Below are 12,413 nucleotides of genomic sequence, written 5' to 3'. Positions count from 1 at the left end.
GACAAAGACCACAAACCTGCCTGCGGTGACAGAAAGGCCCTCAGAATCAGCTTCATCGCGGGAGATACCAATGATTCAAAAAGCCTTGGTTTCTACAGCGTGAAGCCCTGAGCTCGCAAAATCGCCTGCCTGATGTCCCGTGGACACCAAACTTTGTCGGGCAACTGAAATTTCCTTGCTAACGTCCCGGCGAGCAAACATTTAGTATTTTGCACCATGTAAATAATAAATCACACAAACATACAATTTAATTGCCTCTTTGGATTTTGTTTTACTCATATTTGTAAGTCGCCTTCACCCCTTCTATATGGAAGCACAATAGTTATTGCTATTGAAAAACAAAGTTATGACGAGCGTTATTTGAAATAATGTACGGATTTTGAATCATTCCAGTTTTTGGTTTTGGCAGGAATAAAGCGAAGAGCTGCTGGTGTGGTTCTTCTTCCTCGTTGCTGGAGCTGCGTAGTTAACGAGGATATGAGCTGTGAAGGCTCCACTGTGTTGTACAGTTCTGTTTCGACAAATAATAAGTGCCGTGCAAGAAACCAGTCTCCTTGTCCTCTATTTATGGTGGAATACAACAAACAAACAACAACAACATGCATTTTAAGGCCATTTTCCCTGCTAGAGCGGGGGTTAGCTACACCTAGAGGTTAGCCACACCTAGAGCGGGCTAGAGCGGGGGTTAGCCACGTCGCACCCTTGACCACACCTCTATTTATGGTGGAATACAAAGTAAGTTAAAGGAAACAAGACGACGGAAAAAAAAAATCTCATATATAACATCAGCCAATCTAAAACGGGTGTTATATATTTATGGATCACGCGTCATATTGCACGAGTGATTACAATGACTTATGTATGTTTAAAAGTAGGGCATTGTTGCTGATGGGTTAAAATGTTATTCCGCGTTCTAATCCACTTGTCGTTATCATCTCCAAAAATTAAACTGCAAAACAGTGGTCAAATATGATAATGTTCCTCTTACCACAAAATCGCAAACACATCATTGACAACACATGCCCTTATTAACGTAAGTGATTATCGCAAGAACGAGAGTTCGGCGTGACGTCAGCAACATGGCGGCAGAGTTTGCTTCGAAGTGATTTGTGATTTCAATCATGAGTTTGCTGAAATATTTTAAGTTGGCATCAACTGGTGATGAAGCTGGTGATGAAAGTGTCGGCGCAAAACGACCACATACTGCAGCCCAAGTAGAAACGTCAAATAATCCAAAGAGAATACAAATTCACAAAGAGGAAACCGAGTTTCGTTCCCTCTTGGTCGAAGTTCACCTGGCTTGAGTGGGATAAAGCGCAAAACTCCATGTTTTGGCGCCTTTGTTGGGAATCTCCTAAACATGCAGATGGCGAAAGTTTGTTTTCAGCCCACTTGGACTTTAGTGCTTATGCTTAGGCACCGAGCAGTGTCAGTGAGTGATCGAGTCCATAAATACTTCAGTCATTTTCGCTTGAACCAAACACACGGTTTTGATAAAACCTGGCCACAAGCTTCATATCTGATGCTCAACAAAGGTGTATTGACCGCATCAAAATCTGCGCTCATTATGGGAGTCTACGAGGGCGGGCGGTTTGGCACCACAAAATAGGCATTTGCTCTCTTGTCTGATACTGCATTCCCAATTTCGATGAAGCTTGGCCACAACCTTCATCACCCATGATGTACCAAAGTTTGTTCACAGCATAAATAAAAAAATCAGTGTCTAAGGGGTTCTGTGGGGTGTAACACCCCCTCCCACCCCCACCCCCTTCCCCCTGCTGCGCCTCCAAAACAAAAATTGGTATTTGCTCTCTTCTCAGAAACTACACACACAATTTCATAGAAACTTGACCACACCTCCACACCCATGATGTACCAAAGTTTGTATGTACCCAAGAGGGCTAAGGAAAATCTACAAGGCACAGCTATGGGAAAGTCTGTTGCTAAAATTACCAGGGAAAATTATGAGGTTCTCAGGAACTTATTTCGCACTGCATACTATGTTGCAAAAGAGGAACTTGCATTAGCTCAATTCCCAAGTTTATGCAAGCTACAGATGGCTAACGGTATAAATCTAAAGGATACCCATATCAATTACCATGCACGTCGTAATTACCTCTGCCACCAAAGGTGGATGGAGGTTATGTTTTCACCAATGTCTTTCTGTCTGTTTGTTTGTTTGTCCGTTTGTTTGTGAACAAGATATCTCAAAGTTGTGGACGGATTCGGACGACATTTGGCAGAGAGGTAGCGTATGTGACAAGGACGAGATGATTCGATTTTGGTAAAGATCCGGATTCGGCTACTAGAATTTTTTAAGTGTTTCTTCACCATTTGGAGATAGGGCCAAAAACGATACATAGCAGGATATCTCAAAAAGTTGTGGACGGATGATTTTGATTAAATGTGATTCTGTATTGTGATTTTCTGGTCCACACTAGGATAAAAAACATAAACTGGTCACCTGGTGGAGGTATGCTCTTTACTGAGTGCCGTTCTAGTTTTGTTGAAGCTATGGCTCATGTAGAGAATAACACAACAGATGAAATTGCAAACATCAGGTTTTTGTCTGTGCTGTCAGATGGTAGTTGTAGGTTTACTGCATTCACCAATGCTCAGTTACCAAATGGTTAATTTTGTTAAATGTGCATTCGTGGTTCAACCAAAGAAATACACATGTGGATACCAAAATATTTTTTTATTTCAACAATTTATCTGGAAACAATGGTGCATTATTTGAAAAAAGTGCAAGAGTGCCAATATTTTTGGCCACGACTGTAGGTGTGAGGCAGGAGCACAAGCCCAGATGGGAGAGCAGCATTCCATCAAGCTGCGGATGAAAGCTTTGTATGTGGTGAGGAGCTCAGAAGTGCCACAGGACTTCGCACGACGGAGGATATCCAGTCGACGACTGGCTTTGGAGGCCAGCTTGGAAATGTCTTTTTTCAGGAAAGACCATGGCAGATAGTGAGACCCAAAAGCTTGAGTGACAGAACTTCTCCAAGAGGATTGTTCAGAAAGTAGATGGGAGGGCTTTCCAGACGATCTTTTCGGAGAGACAAAGTGAGAGTAAGAGATTTGTCAGGATTGAAAAACATGGTCTACGTGTTTGACCAGTTGGTGATTTTGTCCAGGTCTGCAGAGAGTGAAGAGGCTGCTCCATGCTGTTGCTGATCTGAGGGTTGGGATTTGGAGCGGCAGAGGGTGAAGTCATCAGCAAAAAGAAAGATGATTTTCCAGAGAGTCGGAGAGATCAATAATGAATATCAGAAAAAGGAGAAAAAGGCTGTATGTGTTGGTTTTAGGATCAGGGCCCAGAACACTGCCTTGAGGAACTCCAGCCTGAACAAAAAGGGGAGATGAGAGAAATCCATTCAGGGCCACACATCGACTACGACTAGAGAGAAAGTCTGCCAGCCATGTGTGGAGATTTCCATGGATACAATAAGAGGAGAGTTTGGTGAGCAGGGTGGGGAGCCAGACTGTATGCCATTTCCATTTTAACAAGCATATGATCAGACGAACCGATTGGAGCAGAGGAAGAACAGCAGACATTTGCAGGGAAGTTAGTCATAACAAAGTCTAGAAGAGAAGATTTACCGTTGACTGAGACCATAGGAGTTTTGAAAGGGGGGCAGGAGAGTGGGGTAACGGAGGAGTTTTGAAGGGGAGGTGTGATGTGGGAGATTTGAAGGGCATCCATTGCAAGTTTGGGTTCTTGAAAGTTTCAAGTCAGATATACATTTGAAAACGTTAGAGTTGTGGTGATATAAAGGCGAGTTTGGAGAATGTAGAAACAAAGAGCTGTATGTGTTGGTGCGGCTGAAGGATTTATTTGAAAACAAACTTTTGAAGAGGAAAAAGAAGAGCGAATTACAATAGAATAGAGAATTCAACATGGGACAAAAAGGAAATTGAAACATTTTAAGTAGCACCGTGAAGACCATCAGGGTAAGACGTGGAGGTGTATATAAGCATTTGGTAGGTACGTCAGGAGCAATTACCTTTTTTAGGTTTTTAAAAATTATTATCATTGAGGGTTAGGTAGAAGAGGAGTAAAGTAAAAGCATGAAGAAAATAATTTTGAGCTGGTTGGTGAATACCTTCACAATCACAGTGGGAATGCAGAGTGAAAAACGACAAAAAATTGACGAGAGGCCAGAAGAGGAAGTAGAAGTGGGGGATGTAGGGTAGTCAGGGGAGGTGAAAGGTTTGGCAGTGATAAGGAATTATTATTTTTTTTTTTTTGAAAGACACTAAACAGGGGTTATAATTGGGAGGATATAAAGGAGAAATAAGGGGAATGGGGAGAAAACAAAAGGGCTGGAGGTAGTAGGGAGAAAAGGCAATAAAAAAGACAATCGTGGACTCAAACTAGGAAAATGTAGGCCTCAAAAACCCGGCACGAAAAATCCGACGAATACTTACAAATTGGCACAGGTTTCAAAACAAAAACCGAACTTAAAGCTTACTGTAAACACAGAGACAGCAAAATAAACAGGAAAAAGTCGACAAAACTACCAGGAGTACTAATCTTTGAGGAATTTGGCAGGGTCCAAAAACAGCAAAACTGAGCTCAAGGAACAGGAACCGGAAGCGAGTTGATGCTGCTAACGACACTTCTTTTTCATTCAACAGCTACTTTCACAACTCGAGTGTAGAAAATCTTATAACCTCTGCACATGAGCAACCTAAATTTCCACCAATGAAGAGTTGGAGGAAATGTTTGAGTTTTAGGAAATATTTGATTTGTTGGTTAGTTACTGGTGGATCTTACAACAAAATGAAGCTTGCGGAACTCACAAGTACTGCCAGAGGTGGTCATGTTGCAATCTTGTATAGAGCATGCATCCGCCATGGCCTGGATAACAGCTGGAGAGCTTTCTTTTGACGGCTCATGCTCCTGGCTGTGCAGAAGACTGGCCTGAGCCAAGCCCAGCCCCAAATCCGCAGCATCAGACATGCCTTGGCAGCTTTCCCAAGCCTGGCAAGCAAACAGCAAGCAATGGCGAAGACATGCTTGGCTAGGACAAAATAATTTTCATCCAAAACAAATCTCAAAACCAGAGCATTGTTCACTGCACGCTTTTGTATTTGACGATCAGCAAACTGCATTACTGCTATCGTTGTTGTTTGGTTGGAGTAGCACTGCTTTGGAAAAGCTAGAAAACAAACCAGTGGCCACACATTAACTGCGGCCACCCAATGGCAATTAGATGAACGAGGCAGTCTGGGCCGGTTCAAGCTAATGTTCATGTTTAAATCCACACTATTTCAAATCAAGAAGGTGCAATAAATGTATGGATTACAATTCGTTTGCATTAAATGAGTTAATCAGCAAAAAGGCTTCAGTCAATACAAACAAATCCCAATTCAGAAATTATGTTTAAAATATATCTCAACCAATCATGTTATTTCAAAAAACAAATCCATTGTATCACCACCACGAACCACATTCAAAAATCAACACCACGGTAGCAAGCCAAAATATAGGTAACATTACATAACCTGAATCTCAAACATCATATCATGCAGCATCGCATGAAGCATCGCATGAAGCAGAAAAAAAATTCAAAACTTTTACAAAACTAACCTCTAAGACCAGAAAGATAAACCTGGTCAAAATCTAAGCGACGGGTTCAAAGGACAGTTTCGTTGAAGACAAAGGTAAAAAAAGATTGAGACGAGGCCTGTCAAAGGTCCATAAGGAAGCAACAAAAGGTTCAACTCCTGAAAGCGATTCCAAAGCAAAACCAATAAACAACGACCGTACAAATCAAGCAACATGGATGAGAGGGGAGAGAAAACAAACAAACAAAAAAAACACACACACACACACACACACACACACACACACACACACACACACACACACACACACACACACACACACACACACACACACACGTGCGCACACACACACACACAAACACATGCGCACACACAAAAACACACACGTGCGCGCACACACAAACACACGTGCGCGCACACAAAAGGACACGTGCGCGCACACACAAAAACACACGTGCGCGCACACACACAAACACACGTGCGCGCACACAAAAAACACGTGCACACACACATCTCGTTTTTTCATTTCTGTTCCTCACAATTCTCTCTCTCTTATTCACACACACATGCACAGACACACAGACGCGCACATACACACACGCGCACATACACATACACACACGCGCACATACACACACGCACACATACACACACGCGCACATACACATACACACACGCGCACATACACACGCGCACATACACACGCGCACATACACACACACGCGCATACACACACACGCGCATACACGCGCGCGCGCACACACGCACACGCGCACGCACACACACACACACACACACACACACACACACACACACACACACACACACACACACACACACACCAAAATGCGATCAGGGCCGAAACTCCACCATCAGGCAGAACGCGTAGGCTTAGTTCATACAATCTAAACTTGCACTTTGGTGATCATTACAATGGTTTTTGTTTTAAATGGGAAATCCTGAAAAGCTTAACGAGAAAAATAACCATTAAGCAACAGTCCATTTTACACCATCATAGCAAAGGGCTAGGCCTATACAAAGGTGCTCGGATGGTAAGAATAAACACAACTTCACGACAACTAACCCAACGAACCGCGAAATAACGAAACTGTAACCATGACCGAATTACCGGAGCTTCCTTCAAATCGATGTATGTTTAGAAAACGAATCTTCTTTGAGCAGAAGAAAGCCACCCTCTCCTCACATGGTAACGCGTTGCTCGGCCGTGAGCGGAAGTCATATCTTACGTGATGACGTCACCGCGTACGCCGACGTCACACGTATGCCCATCGTTAATTCGTTTTGCTCAAAAGCGATGTTGTTACCAACAAGTACAATATATATACCTACGTTCTGTGTATATATGTGTAACAACAATGATAATGTTGTATAAACATATGGCTGCCGAGGCAGTTTCCTTTGCTAGGGGGGGGCAGGGGGCACAATCCTGATCGGGGACGCAGGAATGGCAGGATACTGTGGCGGACACAAAAGCCCACTGGCGTGGTGACATCATTCCGCGCACCAAGTGGGCGGTGGCCACGCCCGAGGGGTAGGCGTGGCCTCATGATATACACCGGGCGCGCAGCCCGGAGCGCGCCAGTGTTACAGTGAGTTCCTGAAATAAAGACGCTTATAAGTTACCGCTTGTCCGCTTCCTCCTTGCTCGCAAGCAGCGCGCGTAACACCGCGCTTTACTGGTGACCCCCTTGACGTTGGATCTGCCGGAGCGATCCTTCCACACGCGACGCCATTGCAATGGCCAACTTCATCAAACTTCCCGAATTTTGGGAGGCTCAGGCCGAAGTCTGGTTCGTCCAGGCCGAAGCCCAATTTCAGCTTCGGCGCCTCACCGGCGATGACACGCGCTATTGCCACGTCGTCGCCTCCCTCGGGCCCGGCACGGCCGCTCGAGTTGTGTCCGTCCTTCGCCACCCACCGGACGGCCACAAGTACGAGGCACTCAAGCGGCTACTCCTAGCCACGTTCGGCCTCACGGACGACGCACGGGCCGACCGCCTCCTGGATCTCCCCGAGCTCGGTGACACGCGCCCGTCGGTCCTAATGGACCACATGCTGTCACTGTTGGGCGACGAAGCCCCCGGTTCTCTATTCCGGGCGCTTTTCCGTCGCCAACTTCCAGCGCAGGTTCGCCTCGCGTTGGCCGGGACCGGGCTAACGGAACCCCGAGCATTGGCAGCCGAGGCGGACAAGTACTTCGCCGCTTTGGACACGCGGGCGAGAGTCGGCGTGGCCGTCACGGCCCTCGTGGCTGATGCTGCTGATGCTGCTGCTGATGCTGCTGATCCACAGCATCAGCTTATACAGCATACGCAGCATGCTGATACGCACCTCGTGACCGCCGCCACGCCCCGCCCACCGCCGCGGCGAAAACCGCCACCGCGGGGAAACCCGCCAACTCCACCGGCCTGGCAGAGCCAGCCGCGCTCCTCCAGCTCCACCACCTGGTGCTGGTTCCACGCCAAGTTCGGCCACGAAGCTCGGCAGTGTCATCCGCCATGCTCCTTCAACAGGTCGGGAAACGCCTGGGCCGGCGCTCAATAGTGGCGATGAGCGCCGGCCGTTCGAGCAGCCTGCTGTTCATAACGGACACCTTCTCCGGGCGCCGTTACCTGTGCGACACGGGAGCACAGGTGAGTGTCGTTCCCGCCGGCACGTCAGACAAGCACGCCGCGGGTGGGGGCCCCGCGCTGCTTGCCGCAAATGGGACGCCCATCCGTACGTACGGAAAACGCTGCCTCTCTCTGCGGTTCGGAGGGCAGGTTTTCCGATGGATGTTCGTCACCGCCGACGTGCCCATGGCACTGCTTGGCGCGGACTTCCTGTGCGCTAATGGGCTCCTGATCGACGTCAAGCGCAGACATCTTGTCCAGGCCGAGACGTTCAGCTCGCTCGCTTGTGCGTTGCCCAGCTCAACGAGCGGCTTGCCAAGCGGCTTGCCGAACGGTTCGGTTCCGGCCACGTTGGTCTGTACGCTTCCGTCAGCGGACGCATTCACCCGCCTCCTCGCCGGCTTTCCGGCCCTCACGCGGCCCACCTTCTCGGCGGGGGCCGTCAAGCACGGGGTGGCCCATCACATCCCCACCGTCGGGCCACCGGTCTACGCCCGGGCACGCCGCCTCGAGCCGACGTAGCTGGCGGTGGCAAAAGCGGCGTTCGCTACCCTGGAGCGACTCGGCATCATTTGGCGCTCAGAGAGCGCTTGGGCGTCGCCGCTGCACATCGTGCCGAAGCCCGGCGGGGGATGGTGACCGTGTGGGGACTATCGCCGTCTCAATGACGCCACGACTCCCGACCGCTACCCCGTCCCCCACATTCAGGACTTTTCCGCCCGTTTGGCGGGCATGTCCTTCTTCTCGAAGGTGGACCTCATACGCGGCTACCATCAGGTCCCCGTCAGGCCGGAGGACGTCCCGAAGACGGCGGTCATCACGCCATTCGGACTCTTCGAGTTCCTGCGCATGCCCTTCGGTCTGAAGAATGCGGCTCAGGCGTTCCAGCGACTGATGGACAGCGTCCTGCGTGACTTGGATTTTGTCTACGTCTACCTGGACGATATCCTCGTCGCCAGCGCGTCCCGCGAAGAGCACCTACGCCACCTCCGCACGCTCTTCGAACGCCTGGGCCAGCATGGCCTGATTGTGAACCCCGCAAAGTGCCGGTTCGGTGCCACCATAATCGATTTTCTGGGGCACCGTGTCACCAGGCACGGAGCCGTCCCCCTGCCGGCCAAGGTGAAGGCGGTGAAGGGGTTTCCGCGCCCCCGCACGATCAGAGGGCTGCAGGAGTTCCTGGGCATGGTGAACTTTTACCATCGGTTCCTGCCCCGTATCGCCCAGCTCCTGCGCCCCCTGCACGAAGCTCTCCGAGGTAAGCCGGGCAAAGGCGACGTTACCTGGACCGAGCAGATGGACACGGCGTTCACGGGCGAGAAGCTCGCCTTGGCTAACGCCACCATGCTCGCGCACCCGGCGCCCGATGCACCGATCGCCCTCACCACCGATGCCTCGGACTACGCGGTGGGCGCGGTGCACGAGCAATGGGTGCGTGGAGCTTGGCAACCGCTGGCGTTCTTTAGCCGGCAGCTTCGCCCGCCCGAACGCCGTTACAGTACCTTCGACCGCGAGTTGCTCGGGCTTCACTTGGCGGTCAGGCACTTCCGCCATCTGCTCGAGGGCCGTGCGTTCACTGCCTTTGTCGACCACAAGCCGCTGATCTTCGCGATGGGCAAGGTCACCGAGCCGTGGTCGGCCCGGCAGCAGCGTCACCTCTCGGCCGTGTCCGAGTACACGACGGACATCCAGCACGTCGCGGGGAAGGACAACCCGGTGGCGGATTGCCTTTCCCGGGCCGTCGCCCACGCAGTCCACCTCGGCATCGACTATGCCCGGATGGCAGCGGACCAGGCCGCTGACCCCGACGTCCAGGCCTTGCGGACCGCCGTCACAGGCCTCCGCGTCACCGAGGTGGCATTCGACGGCGTGGGCGCGGCCCTCTTGTGCGACGTCTCCCTCGGGCGTCCTCGCCCCATCGTGCCCACGGGCTGGCAGCGCCAGGTGTTTGACGCCATCCACGGCCTGTCCCACCCGGGCGCGAGGGCCTCCCAAAGGCTGATCGCCGACAAGTTCGTCTGGCATGGCCTCCGGAAGGCCGTCCGCGGCTGGGCCAGGACGTGCCTCGCGTGCCAGCGCGCCAAGGTGCACCGGCACACCCAGGCCCCGTTGGCGACGTTCACGGTGCCGGAACGCCGGTTTGACCACGTCCACGTGGACCTGGTGGGACCTCTGCCCCCCTCGCGTGGTTTCACCTACGTCCTCACCATGGTGGACCGCACCACCCGGTGGCCGGAGGCCGTGCCCTTGGCGTCGACAACGGCGGCCGATGTCGCGCAGGCTTTCATCGCCACCTGGGTCGCCCGGTTCGGCGCCCCCTCAGACATCTCGTCCGACCGCGGCCCCCAGTTCACCTCGGAGCTCTGGGGGGCGGTCGCGCAGGGGCTCGGGGTCCGGCTGCACCGAACCACGGCCTACCACCCCCAGGCTAACGGCCTGTGTGAGCGATTTCACCGCTCATTGAAGGCCGCGCTCCGGGCCACCCTCCGCGACGGCGGCTGGGTCGACAGGCTCCCCTGGGTCCTGCTGGGCCTCCGGACGGCGCCCAAGGAGGACCTGCGCGCATCCACGGTGGAGTTGGTCTTTGGGCAACCGCTGCGGGTGCCGGGCGAGTTCCTCCCCGACTCCACGGCACCATGGGCCGCGGCACAGCAGCGCTCCGCTCTGCAAGAGACCGCCCAGAGGTTCGCCCCAGTGCCAACGGCATGCCACGGGCACCCACCGACGCACGTCGCCCCAGAGCTTCGCACGGCGGAGTACGTCTTCGTCCGCCACGATGCCCACCGGACACCACTGCGGCCCCCATACGACGGGCCTTTCCGCGTGCTGGAGACCGGGGCGAAGCACTTCACCCTGGACATCGGCGGTACTCCTGACCGCGTTTCGGTAGACCGCCTCAAGCCGGCCCACCTCGACGTGGACCATCCACCGCCAGTGGCCCGACCCCCACGTCGGGGCCGCCCCCCTGCGGGCAGACCCCCGGCACCGCCCAGCCCCGCCGCCACGCCGCCCCCCGGTCCTGCACCCATCCCAGGGGCAGCCAGGGGCATCCCACCTGGCATCCCTGCACCCCGGACGCCGCCGATTGCCAGGGGGCGCTTCGGCCGGGTCATTCGTCTGCCCCGCAAACTGGCCCTCCAGGTGCGCGGGAATTCTGGGGGGGCGCGTGTGGCGGACACAAAAGCCCACTGGCGTGGTGACATCATTCCGCGCACCAAGTGGGCGGTGGCCACGCCCGAGGGGTAGGCGTGGCCTCATGATATACACCGGGCGCGCAGCCCGGAGCGCGCCAGTGTTACAGTGAGCTCCTGAAATAAAGACGCTTATAAGTTACCGCTTGTCCGCTTCCTCCTTGCTCGCAAGCAGCGCGCGTAACGCCGCGCTTTAATACTCCAATTTTTCATTTTCCCAGGACGTAAGCTGGTATATTCTGTACTCATTTTGCCGACGTTGGAAATTGGAATGATGACTGGCTGACCTGACCCACTTGGTGTTATTTATGGTACCGTACAGCAATTGCTTGAACTGGGGATGTTAAACTCATCAGCCAGCCTCCATAACCTTGAAGGCACCACAAAATCACCAGCAATATTAAGGTTGAATTAACTAATTATTTTCCTTCAAAATGGCTTAAATGGCCAACCGGAGATCTGACGACTGACGTGGAATCGAAAACAAATCATGGAATCGACGTCGACTCCGAGTACTTGCTACTTCCGGGAAATGAGCATTTTTTTGGCGAATTTTTTTTTCGTACTGGTACCTTGGTGGGAGCTTCCTGATGTAGAATGTGATACATGAAAATGATCGTTATGATCTCCTGAGTTGAATAGGATAATGAAATACAAATAATCCACAAGAATGCCCATGTTTTGAACGCACGCCGTGTTAAGGTGTATAGAGCAGCTTAATAGGTACTTCCCCGACATGGCATTCTAATTACAAAAGAAATGACAAAAACAATAACAGTGTAACAAAGCAAATATTAATCTATCTATAATTCCAGTAATCTCTGTGTGTATGTCTGTGTGTCTGTGTGTCTGTGACCGCTGTTTCTCGACAACCACGGGTCCGATCTAATTGAAACTTGCCAGATATATTGCTGGGGACCTGAGGATGTGCCTTTTCAAGGTTTCATATTAATCGGAGAAGTAGTTACCGAGCTATGTCCAAAAAACGATTCAACCAATCAGAGAGCAGCGAGCTATC

At 51.6% G+C, this 12,413-nt stretch overlaps 1 protein-coding gene across 6 annotated transcripts in view; it reads right to left on the bottom strand.

The window, feature by feature from the left end:
• The window catches only part of MCRS1 (microspherule protein 1), a 95,168-nt gene extending 88,321 nt beyond the window's left edge, over window positions 1-6,847 (bottom strand). For 3 of the 6 annotated variants that reach the window (XM_068096506.2, XM_068096513.2, XM_068096494.2), the window contains exons 1-2: window positions 6,701-6,820; window positions 4,804-4,984 (exon numbers count right to left, since the gene is read on the bottom strand). In XM_068096506.2, coding sequence (XP_067952607.1) covers window positions 4,804-4,963 — 160 coding nt within the window. In that variant the 5' untranslated portion in view covers window positions 4,964-4,984; window positions 6,701-6,820. Of the gene's footprint in view, window positions 1-4,803; window positions 4,985-6,700 lie in introns of all 6 variants that reach the window. The other 3 variants (XM_068096519.2, XM_078769425.1, XM_068096499.2) reach the window with 3 other exon arrangements.
• Between the last annotated feature and the right edge of the window lie 5,566 nt (window positions 6,848-12,413).

Source organism: Myxine glutinosa, chromosome 1 (assembly GCF_964187855.1).
Source record: "Myxine glutinosa chromosome 1, kmMyxGlut1.1, whole genome shotgun sequence".
NCBI lineage: Eukaryota > Metazoa > Chordata > Myxini > Myxiniformes > Myxinidae > Myxine > Myxine glutinosa.
Note: the sequence above shows the minus strand (reverse complement) of the source record. Positions and strands in the feature narration are given on the sequence as shown.